Source organism: Pyrgilauda ruficollis, unplaced genomic scaffold, assembly GCF_017590135.1.
Source record: "Pyrgilauda ruficollis isolate IOZ18807 unplaced genomic scaffold, ASM1759013v1 scaffold123, whole genome shotgun sequence".
Taxonomy (NCBI): Eukaryota; Metazoa; Chordata; class Aves; order Passeriformes; family Passeridae; genus Pyrgilauda; species Pyrgilauda ruficollis.
Genome location: NW_024510655.1, coordinates 1,344,073 through 1,368,825, shown reverse-complemented (window position 1 = coordinate 1,368,825; position 24,753 = coordinate 1,344,073). Strand labels below are relative to the sequence as shown.

The 24,753-nt window shown below is 45.2% G+C and overlaps 1 protein-coding gene across 1 annotated transcript in view; it reads left to right on the top strand.

Annotated features, from left to right (window-relative positions):
* The first annotated feature begins 2,504 nt into the window (after positions 1-2,504).
* Positions 2,505-24,753, top strand: part of MMP24 (matrix metallopeptidase 24) — a 43,725-nt gene continuing 21,476 nt past the window's right edge. The window contains exons 1-4 of the mRNA XM_041490452.1: positions 2,505-2,552; positions 4,583-4,731; positions 10,713-10,829; positions 12,829-13,133. Of these exons, the coding sequence (XP_041346386.1) occupies positions 4,628-4,731; positions 10,713-10,829; positions 12,829-13,133 (526 nt within the window). The 5' untranslated portion in view covers positions 2,505-2,552; positions 4,583-4,627. The remainder of the gene's footprint in view (positions 2,553-4,582; positions 4,732-10,712; positions 10,830-12,828; positions 13,134-24,753) is intronic.

Sequence of the window (24,753 nt, the reverse complement as noted above, 5' to 3'; positions counted from 1 at the left end):
GCAGTCTCATTCAGGCTGCACTTATCACCTTCCTTTCTGAAGCACGTGCAATCCTTCATTGCCTCGTTCAGGAGTTTCAACACGTTCTGTTCCTCGTAGCATGGTGCATTCTGTTTCTGTTATCTTAAAATGCCTAAAGCGCATCTTATTTCTTAGGTTTCTGCTTGGTATTTGCTGACCGTTAATACTTAAATCATGCATACATGAGTTACCTCTTCATCAACTCCTTTCACCACAGGCTCTGCTCCAGGCTCCTGTGGCCCCGACCAGGTGCTGATGGAGGCCGGGCCCAGCTGGGCTGTGGGGTGGGGCAGAATCATGGCTCCTTGGGCAGCAGCCGGCCCGCTGCACCCTCCAGAGCCCGGTGCCAGCGGCTGCTGGCCGCCTCGCAGGGCTGTGCGGGCAGGGGAGGCCAGTGCTGGCCGCACGGAGCGCCCGGCACAGGGGCTGGGCCTGCACCAAGTGCACCCTCCTGGCGCTCTCTCCAGCTGGCAGAGGACAAGAGCCGAGCGGCCGAGCACCTGCGCCACGCCCTGCAGTACCTGGACAGCCCGCAGGAGTCCCTGCGACAGGCGGCCATCAGGTTCATCGGTGAGCCACGAGCCCGGGCTGCCCTTCCCCGCCCCGCCCCGCCGCAGCTCGGCCCCAGCCCCGGCTGCTGCCCCGGCAGCGCCATCCGGGCCCGGTGCGCGGAGCTCCCCCAGCCTCGGCGCTGCTGCCGCCCTGTCGCAGCCGTGCCCTTGGGCGGCAGCATGCGGCTGGGCTGGTGGGAAGCCGTGAGGAATTGGGTGTCAGGGCATTGGGGATGAGGCGAGAAAGGGTGCTTGTGCTGAGGACCAGACGGGACAGAGTGGTGCTGTGAGGAGCCCCCAGAGAGCACACTCGTTTCTTGCTGAGAAGAAATGTGTTTAACTCACACCCCCAGGAAGGTTTAACCAGACCTCTGTAGTTCTATCATTTCAAAAACAAAGATCAGTTCAGCCTTGTAGTGCATTTGGGTCACAGTAAGGATTCTCAGAAGGGTCTGATTGCTCCATGTCAGCTGGCATAGACTGTGTTGTGGCGAGCATAGGGTTGTCCCTGCAGAGAAATGAAATGAAGTTTACAGAGCAGAATTGCAGAAGCTCAGTGAGAGTGGGAGGAAGGAGTTCTCTTCCCAAAGTCCTGGCAGGGGCTGATGGTCAGAGGGGACAGAGGAATAGAGTGCTGCCTCCCTCCATCCTCACAGCCCCTCTGGTTACACAGTATGCCCCAAACAGAATGTGGGTTTGTCATTCCTATTCCAGGACAGGGCGTGAAAAAAATAAGAAAACTCAGAACAGAACCGAGAGTGATCTTGCTGGGTTGAAGCAGTAGAGGGAAGATCTTCTGGCTGCTGGTACTTTCCAGTGCTTATCTGGCTGAGGAGAGGCTCCAAGGTACCAAGCTGCTCAGGGGCAGAACTGGCTGCCTGCAGCGAGCAAAACCCTCCCTGAAAGCAGACCGAATTGCCGGGAACAGGAGGGAGCTATGATTTGGCCTGGCAGGAGGGAAGGGCTCCTGTAGCCTGTGAGAGACGGGGCTGGTTGTGCAGGTGTCGGGGAGAGTCCTGCTGATCCTGATGTGCTGCAAGTGTCCTGGGAAATGGGGTGCAATTGGAAGGAGAGAGACTGGTGAAGTTCGTGGATGAGCTTGATCCGCCGCCCGCTACCTCTGGTACATAGCAGTTCATCTGGGAAGGCCTTCCACAAGCTGGAGATAGTAAATGTCTGCACGACACAGCCCTCATTCCCTGAGGAATGTCCCTGCTGACTGCCCCTCCAGCTGTCCTGCTGTCGGCTACCCGCAGCTGGTATCACGTTCTCTCCGGAGATGGTCACACCGAAGAACAGCCTTTCTTAAGAACACTTTGCAGATTCCACGCTTTGCAACACGCCGGCCGGTCACGGCGACCCGCGGCCGCGCTCCCCGCGGGGCAGCCCCGGGCCGACCTGCAGAGGAAGCAGCGGATTCCGCTGCCCGCCTTCCCTTTCCCTTTCCTCTTTCCCCGTCCCCCTTCCCCCTTCTCCTTCCGGGCAGCCGCGCAGCCGCAGCCGCGGCGCCGGGGCCGGAGCGCTCCGAGCCCCGCTGGTGCCGACCCGGGCCCGGGCCCCGCCGGGGCCATGGCTCAAGGCGGGGGACATCAGCCCTGCCACTGCAAGCCTAGCTCTCGAAACAGCCTTTGTCCTCCGGGCTGTGGAGAGAGCTCCGGGCTCCATCTTGCAGAAGCTGCAAGATCAATTTTGCAGGGCATGCAAGAAATGGCCTTGTGTCCGGAGCCACCGCTGGCTGTGCTGCTGGAGCTCTGAGGAGAGCTGATTTGAGAGGCACTCTGTCTGCTGGGGCCATCTGAGCCAGGGGGGATTTATCTTTTCTTTCAGATTGATTTAGTCCTTCTTTTTCTTTCTTCTTTAGGATATAAATGTAGAATGTGTTCTAACAGCCTGACTCCCAGGAGCTTTCTTTGGTGCCCAGCATCTGTGCCGCTGCTCTGCGCGCTGCTCCGCGCCGCCGCCGACACCAGCACCGGCCGGGTAGGTCCGCGAGCGGGGCCGGGCGGGGCCGCGGCTGCCACCGGCGTCCCGGGGCCGCGTTGTGCGCTGGGTGTCTCGGGGTGGGCCGGAAAGCTGGGCGGGCAGCGGTTCCTCCGCCTCCTCCGCCAGAAGCCTTCCATCATCTCCCGCAGAGCCGGGCTGAGATGGGGTGTGCGGGCATAGCTCCTCCGGCCGTGCCTCGGCAGGCTGGGACCGGCCGGAGAAGCAGCCGTGCTCCTCCTGTGTGCTTCAGTCTCCGGGAGCAGCTTCTCGGAGTGTCCGGATGGCCATCGTGTGGTGCCCCGTTCCCGCTGCCGCCTCCCAGTGCGGCCGGGAGGGAAGGGGTACACGCCAGGGCAGCCCCACTCCGAGCTGTTTTGGTTACTGTGCTCTCGCTACTCGACGGGAGCTAATGTTGGTTATAATGGAGTCTCCCAGCATTGTTGTGCTTGTCAGAGGCCAAGGCAGGGGTAGCAAATGGTCTTGGAGCAGTTTTGCAGCTTGGCTTTGTCTGAAGCCATTGGTGATGTCCGTGTTTAGTAGCGTTGAATGTGCCCTTGGTGAGCTTTGGCATGCCCAGTCCATGCTCTCGTGTCGCTTCCCTACCCCATCTGGGGCACTGCCTCTGGCTCTGGGGCTCCTAACACAAGACCATTGAGGAGCTGCCTGGTGCAAGGCCAGAGGAGGCCACGGAGATGTTCCAAGAGCTGGAGCTCCACCGCTCTGAGCCAGGCTGGGAGAGCTGTGGGTGTTCACCTGGAGAAGAGAAGGCTCCAAGGAGACAGTGCAGCCCTTTCAGTTCGCCAAGGGGCTCCAAGAGAGCTGGAGAGGGACTTTGAACAAGGGTCTGGAGGGACAGGACACAGGGACTGGCTTCCTACTGCCAGCAGGCAAGGTTAGATGGGATATTGGGAAGGAACGTGAGTGTGGTGGGGTCCTGGCACAGGGTGCCCTGAGCACCTGTGGCTGCCCCATCCCTGAAAGTTTCCAAGGCCAGGTTGGACAGGGCTTGAAGCAACCAACGAGACCATAGTGGAAGGTGTACCTGCCTATAGCAGGGGGGTGGAATGAGCTGGGCTTCTAGCCCTTCTGTGATTCTTTCTCCTGCTTTGGAAGTAGGGCCTTTCCCTCTCCCTAATGGCTTCTGGCATCTTCTTGTTGCCACAAAGAAACAGGGATTGTTCTCCCACTTTTGCTTCTCCTGACTTGAGCCCCTTTCCTGCTGCTGTGTTATGTTAAGGTAGAGCAAGCATCTTCCCTCCCCCTTCCCTGAGTGATCATGCTGTCAGTGGGAGAACAGGTCATGCAGGTGGTGCTTATGAGGTCCTTATGAGGACTGTCCTGTGGGTCAGATCGACTGGGGAAAAACTTATAGGGTATATGCTGGTCTCATAATAATCCTGGTCTAAGAATTGAATCAACCAGGAGAATGAAGCACTAGGGAGTGTGCATGAAAAGTTATGGGAAAAAGTTTATGAAAACAAGTTTTTATTCTACTACTGCTATTATTATTGTTGTTGTTGTTGTTGTTCTCGTTATTATTGTTACTTAATATTCTGGTTCCTCCTCTTATCAAAATGAGGGAGGGGAAGAGAGGAGAGGAAAAAAAATCCTGAACAATTGTATGTTTTTGAAAATGCTGTCCTTAGCATTTTGACAAGTTTGATATGCAGTTTTATCTAAGGATGCATTTTAGGGTGGAGGCAGGGAAAGGGACAGAACTCCTTGAGGAGAGTTGGCTGTTTTCCTGTTCTGACAGTTTGCTGGTATTAGCTATTAGTTGAGGAAACACCCACCTAAGCAGGGTCTTCAAACTTTCAGAGTGTGGTTTTTTTGGCTGTTTGATTTTTTGTGTGTGTTTTAGGTTTTTGGGGGGTTTCATCCGATATTACCAAACCTAACAAAACAAAAAAAGAGAGATTGCTGAATTTTTTGGGCTAGTTTGTCACTTTTCCTTTTGAGGAAATGTTCTGAACTGTTATGCTGAAAACTTACTGTGGCATCTTACCATCTGTTTCTTTCTTTTTCAGGGTTGGTTAAAAACTTATGGCTACTTACTTCCATCTGACAGCCAAATGTCTCCCTTGCAATCAGGAAAAGCTGTGCAGTCTGCAGTTGCCACTATGCAACAGTTTTATGGAATCCCAGTAACAGGAGTTTTGGACCAGACAACTATTGAGTAAGATTAATATAGGCTACTTTTGTATTTCCTTTCTTAATGCACTGTCATATTTCAGTATGAAATATGTATTTCTTACATTTTCAGTATGAAATATGTATTTCATACTGACAGTATTTTTTGTGAGTGTGAGGAGAATCTCTTGGTACTGTTGTTCTTTGAGCACAGATACCCATTGCTGGTGCACAATCAAAGCATGAATCCTGTGAGCTTCTGAAAGTGGAGGACATCAAGGGTTTAATTTACTTCCATCTCTGTCTGAATTTAGGTTGAAATTCTGGCTCTAGAAATTGCTTTTAATCTATTTCCTAATTAATTGGATTTGTGCATCTGCATAGATGTTATTTGTGGAGATCCATAGTTTGAACTGAAGTGAGTTATTGTAGTCTGATGACGGTAGTCAAGGCTACTTAGCTACCCATAGTTGCCATTTGTTGGACATTAGATGTTCTCTGCTGTCTGTTGGCCATGTGTTGTTGTTTGTGACCAGGGTTTTGATAGCTCAGAAGCGTTGGTGTAAATCACCAGGGCTGAAGGGACTTTGTTTTTTCATCCTCTTTTCAATGTGGGCTCTGAAGGGTGGTGTGGAAGTGGCTCCTTATCTGGTTGCCGGGGTGTCACGTAGTGGCTGGATCCATCTGCTGTTGATCTGGGAAGCATCTGATAACTAAAGCAGAATGCAGAGAAGGTCTTACTAAGGCTTTCTGGGGAAAAAAGCATCTCGTGGTGAGCAAAAAGAGAAAGCCCAATGGAACTTTCTTGGGCCCTGCATAGTTGTCCCTTGCCCTTGCTACATTAGCAGACCCTTTCAGAGCGTGCTCTGCCTGGTTCTTCATCTCTCCTCATAGGGCACACTGCTGGCAAAAGGGACATGGTAGCCCGAAAGAAAGGGCCATAAAGTAACCAAATAATGTAAAGAACAAAGTGGCTTGGTTTTATGCCTTCCAGACTGCAAGAAGAGAGAGAAACAGAAGAAATTGGTGAATTGGACGGGGTGGGTATCATCCTGGGCTGGGACTACCTCTCCAGTGAACATAACATTCCCTCCTTTAGCTCACAGGAAGAGCCCCTTGTTCTCCATTGAGGGGCAGAGAAAATCCTGTATGCTTTTCAAATGGGTTGAAAACAAAGTGCTTTTTAAAGGTGGGGATTTTCCATCTGAGATCTCTTTGCCATTAATAACATGGTTTGTAGGTGAATGCTGAAGCAGAGCCATCGAGCAATGCTCTGTGTGTGCAGTTGGTGTGTAGAAGGTTGGATTTGGGATGCTCATGATTTGGAAAGGGATGGGGAAAGAACGGGCTGTGATATTGGGGTGTTAGTTTGGAAAGTTAAGAGCTGCTTCTGCTGCTTTGTGAGTGATGGGGAAAGGCACAAACTGCGAGAGGGAGTCCCTGCTTTAGGAAGTAAAAGTTTTTCTGAAAGAAAGGAAGGTGTTACCCACATTTTACTGAGTTTGTATTTATGGGCAGGGCTTGATCAGTGCATGGGCACCCAAAGGCTGATGAGTGAAAAACCTGGATGTTTCCCTCTTCTGAAACTCAAGTCTCAAAAGCTTGAGACCTCAGCTCCAGCCAAACACTGGTGTGCTTTGGAGGCATATTGGGTTGCACTGCCTCCATCTGTCCTCAGTCAGTGGGTCCATATGTTGTATGGCAGGGTGGAATTTGCCTAGAATTTGGATGAATGGAAAAAGAGGTCCAGATTGCTGTTAGCAGTGAGCCTGTTGTTTGAGGTGGAGGGGCATCTGCCTGGGTTGTGTTGGGCTGTCACTTCCTCAGACCTGGTTGTGGAAGCTGAGCAGAAGGAAGAGAACTGGCAAGGCAGGCTGCCTCCAAGGGCTCTGAATTACTCAAGCATTTACTAAGCCATTGTTTCAGTCTGTGTTAGGAGTTTTGAGATTGCAATTGGGAATTTTTCTGTCACTTCTGTCAGTGTCATAAGTTCTGTCTTTTTAAAGTGACTTTAAGAATCAGAGTTATTTACACTTACTACGGAAGCCTGAAGTTTCTCATCTCCTTTCCCACATGCCTTCAAATCTGGAGCTTGTTTTTTCCTCCAAGATTGGTACCTAAGCATGTGGAAGCCACCATGCAAGTGCTGCTAGTGGGAGATAGAAAGAAGCACCACCACAGGTGATGCTTTTTGGTGCCCAAAAGGAAGTTTGGGTGGGGGTCCATTCAGCAGAGGATATATAGTTTCCTGTAAAGACAGCAGGGAGAACACATAAAACAGCCTCCTCAGACCCTGCAACTGATGATGCCTCAGCAAGTTTTGTGTCTGCCTGCAGCTGGGCTGAACTGTGGTTTTGTGAGCAGCTGGGCAAGGATATAGTCCTGGAGCATGCTGGAGAGAAGGCACGCTAGTGCAGAACAAAAGTGGTGATTTGTCTTTGTCATGGTCAATCACATGGCCTTGGAAGGAACCAAGAAATTATCTTACTTGTGTTGGAAGCATCTTGTGCTTTGTCTTGAGCATGTTGTGCAGGTCTCTCACCTTGGGGTGCACCACAGCTGTTTAAAGATAACAATCCCACCAGCTCAAGAGTAGGGGATTGACAGTGACAGCTCTCTCTCTTTAGGAGAGTCTTGTGAAAGGCTTGGAGCCTGAGCTGGGGAGAGCAGCTGTGTCTGGACAGGAACTGGATGTCACTGCTTTTGGAAATTGCTTGTTTCCTGATGCCAAGCAGCTGGAGGAATGCAATAGTCTGTGCTTCAAGAGTGCCAATAAATTTTGATGATCCAGTGTTACTGGTGTTTGACGAACCAGTGTTACTGGTGTTCCCATTTAAAATAATAAGGAGGGGGGTATCTGAATCTTGCTTTAAGTAATTGTCTTTTGTTGTTTCTGGTGTGGTGATTTCCCTGGTATCCAAACTGCTCAGTCGAGAATGACTATTGTAAAGCTCAGCTGCAGATGATTAACAGCAGCAAGTTACAGCTTTGTGGATATTTTGCCACAGACCTGCCCTGCTGAGAGGAGGAGAGATAGCTGGATTTTTACCATGTGATTAGACCAGGGCCCATGTGTCTGGGAAGTAAGTTGAATCAGGGAACTGATCCAGATAAACATTCTCAGCTTGACATTAGCTCAAGCTGACGACAGCTCCAACCAGGTAGCTGAGCTCTGTTCCTTGGCTTCAGACAGGCAGTATCTGAGCTCTGGAACAAACTGTGGAGGAATATGGGGGTTCAGACAGGCCTAAGTGAAATGGGGTTTTCATATAGTTTAAATACTGTATAATGAGGAGTTAGGGGCCATGGGCAGCATGAGTCTCAGCAGCTCTACTTTGGAAGCTTTGGCTCAAGAAGTCCTTGAAGCCCCAGGGATCGGTATTGCAGCTTCCTCTGGAACAGCCCCATACCCCTGTGCTGTACCTGGAGCTGGCAAACAAGCAGGGAATTTGGCTGTTGGAGGGAATTCACTTTCTGTGGGGTGTCTGTGCAGTTCTGGCTTTGATAATAGTGGGCTGAGCTGTGTAGGAGTGAATTCATGTGACCAGCTGGGCATAGGGCAAGTGTTGGGAACTTGGCAAGGTGTTCTTACAGGAAACAGATGCTGAGGTGTGAGGTCCTGCTGGTGTGTCAGCACTGCCCTGGACAGCCCCAGTGACTTCTCTGCACGTGCAGGCTGGTTTGGTAGTACTGTTCTGTTAATTCTTTGTCTTCTAGATGATACTAGTAAGGATAAAGAGAAGGTCATTTTCTGACTATAATCAGGGCCTGATGATGGTGATGTTCAAACTACTGCGGTTCCCATGAAGCTCAAGAGGTAAAAACTTGATTCAGACTATGGCTTGTGTAAGGTTATGATGAAAACATTGTATCATAACATATGAGTGGAACTAAAAAAACCCCTGAAAACTCAGGAAATATTTGGGAGAATACAGGTAACAGTAAGCTTGAGGTCTCTTTAGGAAAGTGCTAGAAGTAATGCAAAAGAGCACAAATAAAGGACACTTGGAAAAACACAGTGTGTTCAGGTTGAATTGATATTTCTAAAAGCAAATCTTAGATGTACTGCTTTTCTTTGAAGGTGGCAGCAGTTGTGTGGGCAAGACAGATCCAATTTCCACAGGTTGCCTGGATTTCTGAAAGATGTACAGTGCTGATAAATATGAGGTGATGTAAGTGGGGAAGATCTGTGCTGGCTTCATATACACAGCTTGGGTTCTTGTCAGGTACAGTGCAATGTGTATAACAGCTCTCATTTGCTCTGTTCTTGGTGGGGAGACGACAGATGACTGCACTGAAATTTATAAGCAACCAGAATTACATACAGAAAGTGGAATCAGGAAAGGGCTGCATGGCTGCCTGAATAGGGAGCAGGTGTGTGTGTGTGTGTGTGTGTGTGTGTTTGTGTGTTCTGAAAGAATTTTCTGGTGAGGCACAGTGTCTGTGTGTCTGGTTGGTTTTAATTTAAAAGGTGTCCTGACAAAAAGTCTTGTAAACCATCTGCTGGTGATGGGAGACTCTCCCTTCCTGAAGGTCTAGGGTTAATATTTTTTAGTGAATATGTTTAGTGAGTATGTTGGTTTAGGCACAAGTGTGGACTACTTGCCATTGGCTGGCTGTAGTTGATGGGGGAATGTCTGCATTTGGAAGCCAAAAGTTGTCCCCTGGGTAGCCAAGGATGTGGGAGAAACCTTACTGAGGAGAGGGGAGGGAATCTGGTGTCCTGTGAGAAATGTGCCAGTACTGGCTAGAATGCTTTTCAGTGGCATGTCCTGCAAAGTATTCTTAAGGGCTTGGTGTCTCTTGCCTTTGCCATCAGAGTAAGTGGATCAAATGCATGAAATGCCTGAAGAAATGCAGTGGCTGAGGCAGTGCCAGTCTGTTTAGGGGGCGGCTGTGGCCAGAGACTGCTTGTGTTATTCCTGGGCTCTGCTCTCCTGTCCTGGGATGCACTGCAAAGTCTTAAAGGATGTGACTGGAGACCTGTGGAGACTAGTACCTGTAGTTCCTCAGTCTCTGCCCTTGTCTCCTTCTTCCCCAGCTGCCCCATGCAGTGATGGGCAGATTTGTTCCTTCATAAGCCACTTCTGGCTTCTCTGGAGTGTGCCCACATGAACAGGTGTAATTTGAGGAACAGTCTATTTCTCCTTGATTCTGTCAGAGAATCATTGAAGGAGCATCTTGAGTTCATCTACTCCAACCCTCTGCTAAAACAGGGACGTATAAAGCGGGCTACCCAGGACCATTTCCCTGGACTGGAGATTCTGCCACTTCTCTGGGCAACCTCTGCCAGTGTTTGACCACTTCCAGGCTGCTGTAAGAAAGAAACAGAAGATCTGTCAAGTCTGGAGGTAAAGGAGGCAGGGAAGGAGAGTGGACTTGTGTGATAATACTGCCTGGATCCCTGTGCAAGGAACAGCATCCTTTGCTCTCCCAGTTCATTTGGCAATAGAGACTAGAGTTTCCTACATCATGAGTGACATCAGGAGTCAGGGGTTATGGAGAGAACCTAATGGAATTTGGTGTGTGTGACCCAGAGACTGGAGGGATCTGTTCTGGTCATTCCAGGTGAAAGCCTTAGTTATTATCTGGGAGGGTTGTTTTCACTTGTTCAGTTTTACCTAGTGAGGTATGAACTGGATTTTTTTTCAGTGGCACAGGACCACTTTACCAAATGGTAAGTGTATCCAGTAGGTGATAGGTGAGTTTGATCGCAGGGGACCTGTGATTTTGATTTGGGTCTCTTGTGGCATTATCATGATTAAGCTCTTGTTGAGCATAGGGACTACCTGATCCGAACTCTGTGTTTCCACAAGGAAAAATGAAGTGATTTTGGTGTGTGCATTGCCAGCAGAGGTGGGTAGCACAGCCTTGTGCAGAGACTAAACCTGACAAAAGGAGGACTGAACCCTTCTTGGTGTCAGCACTGGCCATCTCTCAGAGGTCTTCCAGTCACCCCCTGAGATGTTTGGAATCTCTTTTCCAAACTCTTAGTGTAGCTTCTTGGTTTTTTCCCTTTATTTGCAGATGGATGAAGAAGCCTCGATGTGGAGTTCCGGATCATCCCCACCTACGGCGCAGCCGGAGGAAAAAGCGGTATGCACTCACTGGCCAGAAGTGGAGACAGAAGCACATAACCTACAGGTACAGCCCCGTCCCTCCCCCTGTTTGATGGGGAAAAAATGGTCTGTACTTGTTTGGCATGCAGGATTTGTAAGTACTTTTAAATTGAAACGGGATCCTTCCTGTAATGTCTAGCCTGGGCTTTCTTTCTCAGTGTGGTGGAGGAGAATGCTGTCAGAGCACTGGAGTAACTGAAGAGTCTGTTATCAATTAGAAAATAACTGATCAGTAAAGCCACCTGAGTTGCAGCCATCAGTTGTGTAAATTTGGTAGAAAAATCTTAGTAAAAGGCCCTTTTTCTTTTGTTAGAAATCTAAGGCTCTAACCTTTAGATCATGTCACCTTTAACAAACCATTAAAGCAGAAGGAACATCACATCACTGTTTGGGGACAAGATGCTTTCTCCTTCTACTGATTTGCAACATTTATTTTTGCAGAGGTTTTACTTTTGCTCCTGTAGTAGAGCTCTTGTTTTTATTCAGACTTAGGCCCAGCTGAGGTTAGGCCAGCAGGGGTGAGCTACAGGTGTCAAGGGAGTGTTGCAGAGGGGCAGTTGTTTCCCAGAGATGTGTTGTGAGTCAGTCAGGCTGTGAGCTTTTGAAAGGCTGTTGCTGAAGGATGGTCAGTGAAGGTTTCTGGCAATAGGAATGTCACTTCAAATTAAAATTAACCTACCCTCTGGTTGAAATTGTAGCCTTTTAAATTTTTTTGAGGGAGAAAGGAGATTGAAAGGAGTGAAAATTAGAGATGTAGTCATTAAGGAGAAGATCTGGGTAAGACTTAAGACAGAAAGAAGGTCTGAAGTAAAGAGGTAGAAGTGTGAGTGACCAGCATGGGAAAAGTACCAGAATGTGTAGAAAAGAACATGATGGTGTGAAGGGAAAGAGACTCAGAGATTGAGACCCTCTGCCTTTTCTGACAAGAATTCTGAGAAAGGAGTTGGATGCTTCAAGTTACAGAGAGGGGCTGCAGGGACTGGGAGGAGGGACTAGTTCTGGGGACTAGTTCAAAGCTTCCGCCAATAATAATTGTTTTAATTCAAATTGTAAAGAGACACCTTCTGTATGCAAAGGTCTGAGAATCAGATCCTTCTAACCTTTTTCTGGACCCTAGGGGAAAGTGGTATGGAATCATATAAATAAAGTAAATCTTAAGCATACGTATAAGCAAGAGAAGCAGCTTGGCAGATGGCTGCACTGTTGTCCTCGTCAAACCAGTAGTTGTTTAGCTTTCCAATTTCAGTATTTGTAGTGTCCATTCAAGTGATGGGTGTCTTGATTCACCACTGAATGTGTTACAGTGTGTTTATATTAGATTGAGACAACTTCATTAAAAACTGAAAATTATTCCGATGACATAAATACTTTATATTCCCCAAGTCAAGTTTAATAAATCATGAGGCTGTTATATGCACATGCACAAAACATCTCATGAACAGCATTTTTATCATAAGGTTTAGAATTATGGGACATTTTTGTGCAGTTAAATGCCCTTGACTCTCCCCAAATTGTGTATCTTTAGCTGTCATGGACTGGGCTGCACAAAACTGGCAGATCCATCACTCTTATGAGCTCTAGAATATTTTAAGTAGCTGGGAGAAGGAAGCACATCATATAAGTAAGGTTGTGTAGTTTACTGGAAGTTTGTTTCTCAAAAGGAATTTTAGTGGTCTGGTTTTTTTTCATGTAGTAGATTCCATCTTAGCATAACTTCAGACAAAATCTGAAGTAATTTACATTTTTGAAAAAGGTTACTCAGCTGTCTACATCCAGATTTGAAAGTTTTTAGGAAGTGATCCAAAATCAACCAGAGCATTATGAAGGTTCTTGTTAATAAATGTAGGATTCAGATCAGGGCGGTAGTTCTGTTGGTAACTTTCTTTGTAACAGCAAAACTTTGCGTGCACAGAGTAGTGTCTGCAAAAAACTTTCCTTTGGAAGTTGAAACTGTGTGGTTATGTATTGATAAGTCTCAAATGTATTCTGCAAATTGAAACATCCCTTCTTTCTCATTCCCACAGTGTACACAACTACACACCCAAGGTTGGTGAGATTGATACAAGGAGAGCCATCCGTCAGGCCTTTGATGTTTGGCAGAGAGTGACACCACTTACCTTTGAAGAGGTCCCTTACCATGAAATTAAAAATGACAGAAAGGAGGCAGATATTATGATCTTTTTTGCTTCTGGTTTCCATGGAGACAGTTCTCCTTTCGATGGAGAAGGTGGATTCCTGGCTCATGCTTACTTTCCTGGACCGGGAATTGGAGGAGACACTCACTTTGACTCAGATGAGCCATGGACCCTTGGAAATTCTAATCATGATGGTAAGAGTGCAGGTCATCTTTCCCAACAAGGATAAGTTGGATGCAGATACACTGAGAGGCTTTCCACTAGAAAGTATTTGGTTGGTGGAACTTTCACCTCCCATACAGTGGTTCAGATGCTTTCTAAATATGTATTCTATCTTAAATGGGAAAATAATAGTATTAATTTGTTTGTGATTGTGCATGGTGTGAATTTTAGGAGTGAAGAGTGTGTCTGCTGGCTTCTTACATCTCTCAAGATTTGGGCCTTAATTCCTACAAAAACCACAACTCTGGGAGGGAAAAGTGTTGAAATTGTATCAAATGGAATATTTTCCAAGGGCAATTAAAGTTAGTTGTAAAGGTGAATAGAAAGTTGAAAGTGAAGACATTTAGATTGCCAATTTGTTTTGATCCATATTTGTTTTCTCACACTCTGGAATTCCTTATCCTGTCATAGTTTGGGGCTGGCTGATAAGTTAAGGGAGACTGATGGCTGGGACAACTCTTTTTGTCGTATTAAGCATGAAGAGTTTCTGCATCTTTCTAGCTTTATCTTACTCTCTAAATGAGGGCAATGAGCCCTTTCTGTTCTATTTTCAAACCTTTGATTGAGGATAGTGATGCCTTGTAAAAAGTTTAGGCTGACAATCAGAATTTTACAGTGGCCTTACAAAATATCTCTCCAATTTCCGCAGTCCTAATGGTTTGGGAAGAATGAGGTGTCTTTAAGCCTTTAGGGATTCAAAATCATGTTTTAGTATTTTGATAAGGACTAAAAGTTTACTTGGACTGCAGATATGTCTTGATTTCTAAACTGTATAAAAGCAGCAGTGTTGTTGTGCCCATGAAGCCTAAGGACATATGCGGAGGTGATGTCTTTCATTAGACCAAACACTGTTGTTTAGAAAGAAGAAAAGCTTTCAGGCACACAAGCCACCTTCAGGTCTGGCTTAAAGGTGACAGCTTCCTTTCAGACTGGATTGCAAATGGGGAAAATCCCTCAGAGTTGTGAGTTGGTATCAGATCATCTTTGACAGGAAATTGAGCTGTCAGGTTCAGCCAGGGAATGCTAATTTGTAAGAAAGCAGAAATGATACAATACTTGTCTTTGTAGGGAAGGAGAAGTAATGTTTCCTGGCATGTGCAAATGACTAGAGGAGGTGTAGGCTGAGAAAGGGAGGTGGGGTGTGGAGAGGGGGAGAGTGTAGAGACTGTGGGAAATTATAATGTAACTGAGAAGCAGTGCTTTGCTGTCTTGAAATGTTAGGAATTTTTATTCCTAGGTTTGTGGCTGGAGGGCTTCCTCCAGGATCGGGAGTGACAGTCAGAGACTGAGTGGTTGCCTTGTGAGAGCTGCAGCAGTGAGGTGTGTTTGTGTGTCTCAGTGCTCTGTGCCACTTCAGTCTGGTCTCAGTAGTTGTTTGAGCTCAGCTGTGGGAGTGTGGGAGGCCCAGGTATTGGATATGACTTCCCAAGAAAGCTCATGTATGAGACCTGGGAGTGCTGGTGTCTGGGATAGAAGGTCCTTGCAGGAAGGTGGAAAGGAAGGTTTTGACAAGTTGTACTTGCTTTTTTCTCTTCTGCACAAAATGCTTCCTTCTGAGATAAGCTTAGGAAGGTTGGGATCCAGCTTAAAGACTGGCAGGGATGGCTCTGCAGAAAATACTCCATCATTTGGTAGGATGTTCCACCACAGGTGGTCACTTCTTCGAGGATTTTTTTTGATGCAGTTTTTAGGATGGTGTTTGAGTGCAATGCGTACAATGAGTAGATTCTCTCTCTTTTTATAAAAGCTATTTTTATGCTCTTCTTATCCATGTAGCTCTTTCAAAACATTATGTATTTCTCTGCTGTTCTGAGTGACTGTCATGAGGGGTGTCCTCAAAGTTCATTAATTGGTATTTGAGGGGCTGGTGTGCTCTCTGTGTAAGAATTGATAGAGGAATTGAGATTTCCTTTTCAGAGGATGTCACCTGTGCATTTGCTTTCAGATTACTATGCTGCATAGGTTGGGCTGCACAGGCTCTTTTGAAAAGTCACCAGTGAGGATGTTGAGAATGGGGGTTGGGTTGTATTTGACCCTTCCCTCTGGGGGAAGTGTTAATGGAAGAAGGGGAATTTGATGTTTTGAGGGTGACAGGGGTAAGGCTGTAGTCAGAGCATTATAGATGTGTTGTGCGAGGAATTTGGTTTTGCCTGCATCATTATCTTTGGTGTGCAGTTTTGATGGTGTCCTGCTTCCTCACTGGATGATCCAGGCCTCTTTAGGGAGGAGTTTCCTTCTGTTTCACTGTTCCTTGTCACTGGAGCACTCACTAGATTCAAATTCTCACCTCTTATGTGTTCTATTTGAAATGCTTTTAGCAGGGCTTTGAAGAGTTTCTTTGTGATCAGAGGTTTCCTGCTCAGTTCCCTGCCAATTTTCATTGAAAATAAGGTATTAGAGGGGACAATATCATCTGTTTAACAGGAAGTGTTTCTTCAAACATGGTCTTGCATGTCCTTAAGATATGTATTTTCTGCTAACAGGGTTGATCAATCTGGAATTGAAGAAGCCTCAGTGAAAGAATAAAAAAAGCCCTACCACTAAATCATTGGCAAAGTTCTCATTTATTCACGTGCAAAAGAGGAACTAGTTTGGCCATTCAATGATTAAAAGAGTCTTGAAATAAGATTGAAGTAACAATGGTATCTTTTCATCAACCCACAAAGCACCACGGTGTAAAATGTTCCGCTCCTGACAAGAATGTATATTAGTTAAAGGGAAAAGTTGAGCCATCTGCCTTGGAGCTCTCTTAGACTTGCAATTGTGAAGGTAAATCTCATGTCAACAGAGCAGAAACAGAGCTGAAACTGGTGCCATAGATCCTTAGAACCTTAGAATTTTGCTGACCTCTCACCCATACAGTTTTATTACAATTATTCCAATCTGAATCCTTGCTTTTGTGGGTCTGCATCTGTTACACTGTATTGTGGCACCTGCAGAGGTCCAGTCTGTCTGTATTTGGAAGCAGCTGTCACCCCACAGAAGAGCTGCTTTGCAGTCTTTGCTAGCAAATTATATGGATAAAAGTGAAACGTTTCACATGAAATTTCATCCATTCAGAAAAAATAAGAATGATTTGAGCAGATCTTTCTATGCAAACAGCCATCTCCAATTTGTACATGGAAGGGGTGTATTCTGTTGAGGAAAGTTTCTGTCTTGTAAAGAGGCCTTGTGGTAACCCACTGGACTTATTGACAACTTTATCATCCCAGCTAGGATATAATTAGTTGGGAGTTATATACTCATTATCATTTTGCTTTGTTATTATTATACTGATTTTGCCCTTGTGGACGGCATGGCCATTACCTTGTCCCTTAAAATTATTGGTGTAATCATAACAGCTGTGGTGCTGTTGGTTGTTCTCTTGAGCCCTTGGTAAGAGGGGCACATGCACCAGCCCTTTTATTTTCTTCTACTGTGAAGAATGACCCCTGCACAGGCTTTCAAAATGAATGCAAAGTTTCCTTCCCCCTGGATATTAGTTACAGTTCCACTCAGGCATTCAATTTCTTTAGCCGAGTAAGACTGTACTTTCAATTTTTGGTTGCTGATTTATCTTCATAATTGTACTGCCTTCTCTGGCATTCTCATAAGTATGCTCTGGAAGATTAATTTAGTTAATCTTATGATGAAGATGAGCAAAACCAGGTAGGAGGTTGAAATCCAGCAGCTCTTATTAGCTGGGACCATGGGATACAGAATTTATTTGTTTTCTGGTGATAATGTTGATGAGAGCAGCTGGAAGCATGAAGCAGAACATTGGAATTTGGAGGAACCAAGGGAAATCAGAGAAGTGATGCAGCAAACAAGATGCAGCTGAAAAAGAGGGGGCTCATTTAGAGATAAATCATCTACACAACCACACATGAGGGGCAGCATGGTCACCCTGGTGGGGACTGACCTCATATTTTTCCTGGAAGATGCTCTTCAATAGGAATGAAAGCAGCTGTTGGCTGCTTGGCTGGTCCCACACTTGTTAGGCTTTGGTGCCTGGCACACGGAGGCAGGTGAAGCTGTGTTTGGAATCTCTGTCTTTCAGCTGCTCCCTGACCACAGGGCCCCTCTCGGCTGCTCAGACTCAGCCTTTGGTCACCTGCACGTGTCAGCGCAGGCTCAGTTCCCAAGCACTGGTTTTGTCAGAAGGAACACCAGACTTTCCTCTCCTTTCTTGAAGTTTTGGGCATTTTTTACTTGAAATGTTATGTAGAAACAGCCAAGCAGGCTTTGAACTGCCCACCTCAAGTCTCACAGCACTGACACGTTGCTCAGGCAGCAGAAGCTGAAAGGGAATGAACAGACTTGGCAGTTCTGGGGTCTCTCTCCCTTGGCTCCTAACTTGGCTCAAGCATACAGGAGATGCATGGAATACATTATTAACAGGCAAAATCAATTACTAGCCTTTATATGGAAATAATCATTATAGATGTATGTAACTCCAGAGGCAAGTTGAAAAGGAATCCTGAGTGACTGGAAGTTAGTTCTGTCAGTTTAAATATCCACATGACACATTACAGCTCTTACACACCTCTGACAACTCAAACGTTATTTTAATCCAGGTTAATTACAGAAAGTACATTTTTTTTTCCAGTTTAACATTACAAATAGTATTAATAATAATCCCATGCAAATCTCCCTCCTGGTGTTTTAAAAGCATAACCTACATTGCTGTTATGCATGTCACTAACACCATACCACTAAATCTGTGGTGTCTGTCAACCCCCAGCAGGTAGATTGGAGAATCTTTTTAATACTAAAGTGAGGTAAGACCTGGGGTATCCGTACTCTGCCAGGGATCACTGGATTTTATTTCTTTCACCATGTGCAGAGCTGGCCTCTAAAAACCTCCCTGTCATCTGTTGTCATGTAGCATTGTAGGTGGGAGGGTGCCCAGGGTTGTCACTTCAGCTCCTTCAAGAAACACCCACAGCTGATGAATTATTTCTGTACCAACTCCAGTGTGGCTCAGCTTCACATCATGCGGTCACTGTACAGAGCAAAGATGAACCATGAGTTCATCTTTCAGTGCCTCTCTTCCACACCTGTACCAAGTTTTCTCTGTAAATGTTGGATGACCACTGTGGCAGCTTTTCAGATGTTGGCAAGAAATGGTGAGCTTTGCTAACAGCAAGTAAACAAATCTTATAATTGTTCCAACTGATTGTGCCTCCCCACAGATCCCAGTGGGTTCCTGCAGAGGCTTCTTTGGAAAGCTTCCTGTTCATGGCTTCTGAGAGAAAGCCAGCCAAAAATACTGCCAGAGTTTGCAAGACACTGGCAGAAGCAGTATGGGAGATGAGATTTCACAGGTCACCTTCAGTTAATTCAGTGCAGGAGCTTCTGCAGAAGCTCTGGAGGAAAAGGGCCTGAACCACCTTTGGGAAGGTTCTGTCAGCCACAGAGGAGAGGAACTGGACAGCTTTTTCCCTGTGATTCTACCACAAGGAGTAGCATTGTTTCACTGGACATCTCCCTGAACAGCAGGGCAAGCACTCCTGGAGTCACCATCTGGACATGGCATATGTTCAGGAACCTGACCAGGTTTTTCAGGACAGCCAAATATTTCTAGGCTGACGAATGTGAATATTCAGCAAGGATCTGAAGGAGAAAATTTTGATTGGGGTAGCTAATTTTGGAGCTTACTGACAGCCAGTGATCATGACATGCCTGCTTGGGGGAATGCAGGGCTTTAAGCCAACATTTAATTTGGTGATCAGTGTGTTCAAAGCACTGTCTTCACTGGAGGTTTCCTGTTTCCTGTCCTGGCAGTATTAACATCACAAAACTTCTTTGTTCTTTGTGCGTTTGTGTCCCTGTAAGCAAGATGAAACCAGGGGAGCTGGGCTTGGTCGGCCTAGTGAGGAGGAGGAGGATGAGGAGGAAGCAGTCTTCCACCTGAGGAGATATTGGAGAGAGGAGGGAGGCACACTCTCCTGGAGGTGGAGGAACAGAAAAAGGAACAAAAGGCAAGGGGCACAAGCTGCAACAAGAAAATCTCCACCTGGGGTGTAAGGTAAAAACTTCTTCAGATACAGAGAGGCAGAACTGAGAGGCTGCACCTGGAGAGGTTGTGGGGACTCCATCCTTTGAGACATTTGGAACGTGGCTGGTGATGTCCTGAACAACCTGATGTAGTTTTGAGATTAGCCCTGGTTGAAGCAGAACTTGGTGGCTTCCAGCCATGCCTTCCAATCTACATTTTTCCATAATTCTTTATCACTGCCATAGACAGAATTTGAGTTGAAAGCAAATTGTAGTTACTTCTCATGGCAGCTCTGAGCCATAACAAGGTATTCAGCTCATAAAATTCTCTGTTTCTATCAGCTAGTTCCCTTCTCAAAACAGAACTGTTTAACACTGAAATCTTTCATGAGGGAGGCCTGTTGATGCTCACAGGTGCATGAAAAGGTAGCTGGCAATATTTTTTGCCAGCTGCTTCATCCTTTTGAAGAACCACCTGTGACTGTTCCTTTTTTTTTTTTTTTTTTCATGCCTGAATGTACAAGGTTTCTGGAGCATTGACCAGACTAATCCTATAAACATAGAATGTATGACAGAATATCCAACAGATTCCCTGGTCTTAAGGGGGATGTATCAGTAGGTTTGGCTTTTTCTAGGTAAAAACTAGTCATACAGTTCTTCATGATCAAAGACTTCCAGGTGTTTCCAGTATCTTTGGAAACATTGCTGGCTAAATATTATTTATCCTCTTTGTTTTGTTTGATTACAGTTGTGATATTTTATGGGGGGGGGAGGGAACTAAGAGGAATGCAGAGTATCCAGCTGTAGCTTTATTTTTGTGTTTGAGATTTGTATTGGCATCCATTTTCCTAGGCTGACTCTCTACTCTCTGCTTGCTCCCCACTTACCTGACTTGTGCAAGTGCAGTGCCTGCTTGGAAAAGAAAATGCACCTTAACCCCTGTACCTTCACCCAGCAAATTGCCAGAACTTGGTAGTCTTTTCTCCTCGATTAATTCCTGTTTCCTCTGCGTCTTGCCTGGCTTTGTCTTATTTCTTATTTTACCACTTTTTCTCATGTTCACTTTCTACAGAAGTTCTGAGGCTGGCAATCTACAGAGTGTGAATACAATGAATAACTCACAACAGAGAATATGTGTAATTTTTTTTGCTGTTTGGCTGCTAAGTAGATTTTTAATTTTCTTTCTTTGATTTCTCAGATACAGAACATCTTCACATCTAAAGAGTTTTGTTCTAACAAATGGCATTTTGAATCCATCATTATTTTTCAGGCTTTTGACACTGTTGTTGAAAATGAGCATCAGCGTTTTCCAGAGCGAAAACCAGAGCTGCTTTGAAGTTACTCACGTGTCCCTTAACACAGAAGACCTGGAAGACTTTCATGTGCACGTTGGAAGTCAAGTGGGGCATAAATAGTATTAAAATTTCAATTTATTCTCTCAGGCCTTTTGATGATACTTCACCAGGTCATGCTGTTGCTTGGTATTTTGTTCATTGAAGACCAGTTCGGTGTTTAATCTCCAGGACACACCTACTTAACACTGGTTTCATCCTGTAGCTGCTTGGAGAGAGACTCCTTCCCATAAGCCAGAGCTCTCTCACATCCTATGCTAATGTTGAACAGATTTGAGCAAGGATATAGACACATGATTTCAGGACAGCCAACCACAGTAAAAAGAAATCAAATCAGGCAGCTTAAATCAGCAGCAGTTTGAGATTACACCCCTGTCCTGTCAACCTGAAGGAGAAGAGAGGAAGCCCATCAGCACACAGAGAAGATTTCTGTCTTCAGATTCTCCTCTCCAGCCCTGGACAGCCTCTCTGTAAGTAATGCTTTCTTTTGGTGTGTTTGCTGTCATTCTGCAAACATGGCAGTGGCTTCACAATGCAGGCTGGATTTTAAAGCTTGGCTGTACTAGTTATTGATTACAGCTGAAATTCATTAATGAGGGTCATCTCCAAATTCCAAATTTTCAAAACATTGTACTTGTAAATACATCTGATGGTACTTGTCAATACCTGAAGTTCACAGTGTTCTTTAAATTAAAACTTATCCCATTGCATTTGTTAGCAATAATTCAATACACAGAGTATGAATACAGTTATGTAGGTATTTGGAGTCCTATTGATTTAAGTATAGTCAAAGTAAAGTAATTTACTTCTTTTCACAGAGAGTGAAATACTCTGGGATTCACAGGAAAGAGCCAGTAACGATCAAAATGATGTGTCATTCCCTTGAAAAGGAAGGGGGGAAAAAAAAAACCTAGGGAAAAAAAAACAAGTCACAAGAATCAAGGTGAGCCAAAAAGTCTCTTTTTATAACTTCCTTTTTGTAAAGCAGAAACTGATGATGTGAAATGAGCCAAAACGGAGCCGTGTCTAATAAAGTTGTGGCATTCCAGTTGCTGAAGTGGGGAGGAGAAAAACAACAGGCCATGAGGGAGAAAAAAAATTTAAAAAGAGGAATTCTTGAAAAGAGTTTGCAGGTCATCACAGGCAGATTGTAGCATCAGTAGGCTCAATACTCTGGATTTTGACATCACACACGAGCAGCAAACTTGGGAGTTGCTTAAATTAGTTTTTTCTTTTCTCTGCTCTTTCTGAAGGAGAGCTCACAGTTTGAAAACAGTTTGACTACTATTGCCTTCTCTACCCAAATCCACCAAGAATATGACTCTTAGGGGAAGATCTCTTCCATCCCAGCTCTCTTGTGTCTCAGTCCTACTCAGTTTTACAGCCCCATCAGGAACTTCTGTGTCAGGGGACAACAAAGACAGAAAGTCTCCTGCTCTAGAGAACACCCTCACTGTGAAACAGGGCTGCTCTTACATCTTCCAGAGCAACATCTGCTCCATTTCCAGCATCAGGAATTAAATATCATTTCAAGCTTATGGGCAAAAAAGGATTCCAAATGTCACAGACTAGATTGTCCACACTGCCTATGCCAAGACCCGGGGTATTTTAGTTATCTTACAGTGTTTCCACAGCTGGGTCAGGACTGAATTCTGTCAGTAGACTCTGCTGTGTTTAAATACTTTTAAAATACAAACAATAGCTCATTTTCAAGACTGATGGAATGAAGGTCATACCTACATTTTTTTCTATTTCTATGATTTTTTTTTTCTTTACTGCTTTACCATCTGTTCTACCAAATTCTGTGCTGGTATAGGCAAATAGGAATTTTCATTTTGGGATTAGTAATTCTTTGATATTGAATTGTTTATGGAATTACAACCTACATTTGTGAAAGATGGGGTTAATTTTTCAGCAGAACACGCTTGTTGCACTGACTGTCAGGCTGCTGAGCAGCTGAAATGGCACAACTGCCCCTCTCTGTCAGTTTTGGTCTCACCATTCCAGACCATTCGTTTGTATTTTTCCTCTGAGTTTCTACAGGAGGTTGTCCTCATAGTCCCCACTGTGCATGTCAAATAAAGCACAGCTTGCACCATTACTAAGGTGTATAGCATAGCTACCAGCCCTGACTTGCAAGCTGCCTTTTGGGCAATAAAGGCAAATTACGTTTCACATTGGTAATATGATGTGGTTCTTTGTCCTTCTGCAGTCCCTTGGTCTCGTGGGGATCAGTTTAACATGGCTGTGGTACAGTTGCTGTTAAAACTGCATGACTCCTTCTTTCTCCAGGGAAGCTGTTCAGACACTTTTTAGAGTTTTCAGTAATTCCTTAAGAAGCAACATGTAACAATAATTGGCTTATGAACAAAGGAACACCTGTATTTCTTTTTAACATGTATTTTCTTCCTTTCTAGATAGAAAAGCTGTTTTCCACAGAATTACACAGAGCAGTATCATCCCTTCTTCAGGGTCTTCAGAAGATTGGAAAGCTTTCCTTGAGCAGAGCATGTCGTGGAGGTGAATGGAGGAGCACAGACAAATCACATGGACAGGTCAGACCTACCAGGTCTGAAGATGCAAGAACCAAGGCATAGCTTAGAGTAGCCCTAAAGCTTCTTTAAGTTGTGCTTGGGAAACAGTTGTCTGTATGTGGCTGTTGGGGTGGAAGGAACATAAGCATGTTTAGTTCACACCATTTCTTCTGTAATTACCTAAGGCATGCTATTGTCACACACAATCAATCATCTGACTTCTTAAGTATCATTCTTACTTTAATAAAATTTTAAACTGTAACCCTCATATGTCTTTTTGTGTCTTGAGTACACTGCAATATGTAGATTTGTTGGCAGAGTGATACAGTTCATAAAATATAAAACAAACATGACAAAGAGCAGAGATTCAGTCTCTTTTCTGCTGTTAATCAGATATGCAATATTATTTGTACTTCTGTTGTCTTAGAAGCTGTGTCCTGGATTTACAGTCCCCAGCTGTGCGGTCTCCAGAGCCTACCCACATGCACAGCTGTGCTGAGGGATAAACACTGATGGCGATAACTGATAGCACTGCCCTAATGGAGTCCTGTGACCTGCTGCTGTGAACTGACAGGCATTTCAGCAACCTACAGGAATTATTCAGTGAGTTACGTAGCCAAATAAAGTGTTTTGGTATGGATTTCCATAGTTAAAAGGAATGACACTGTACAGGAAGGCATATGCTGGCAACTTCACAAAGAACAGCTGTCTCAAGGTGTCTGTTACCTATTGAATGTTTTTTCCAGAGGAAGATTAAAATCAAAGAATCAGGAGGGGTGGAGTTTGCAAGTTGAAGGAAGTTCATATATAAATAGTGTATCTATGACTCCAGTGTTCTCTGTTGCAATAAAACTGTGTTTCTTTACTCTGCAGGGAAAAGTAGAATGTTACAAACAATTTGAGAGTCCTTTCAGCAAAGATCTGGGTTTAATGTGGGATTATATTGCAATTTATCTAAAGTAAGGTAGCTCATGTGGGAGCACACCAGCTAATGAGGTTTATCCTGAGCACAGATTGTTTTTAATTAAGAAAATTAAACTTAAACCTATGTTTCAAGTCGTATAGAGCCATTGAGCTGGATGTAAGGTAAGCAGTGTATTCACCTGGTGTGTCATCATGATAATGGAGGATGCTTTTATAGTGCTGTAGGTGTGTCCTCAGTTGTCGTTTTCTGTGGTGATAACATTGTGCTCGTAAGGAAAACACATCAGCTACTTCAGAAATAAATTAACTGTGTTTCTTTGTGTTTAGTGTAGCAGGTCAAAATTTCACTCAATGACCTGACTTACTCCCACCAGTTTTACAGGGTCATCCTCTTTCTGCTGCTCATTGGTGGACTTTTGGCTTCCTCCTGAGAACTGGGAAGGAGGAAGCTCAGGCAGGTCTCTGACCAGACCTGTTTGTTTTGTACAGATGGTGCAAATGAGCAAAAATTGTTGTATTCCCCTTGGGACTGTTTCCTCCAAGTACAGATCCTTCCAAACCCTACTGTTTAACCTGGGATACTGGGAGTGACTGGGATACTCTGAGTGCAAGTTTTTCTTGTTACTTGGTCTTGGGAGAGTGGGTTGAGCAGGAAATTAAGGAGCTGTATCCCATTGCTTGACCTTGTTCCCATAGCAAAGCATCAAGCTAGGCTGTTAGTTCTCCATCTGAATCTTTCTCCAAGAAGATGGACACTATGGCGACTGTTGTTGGACAAGAAACGTGGAGAGCTGGGAGGTCAG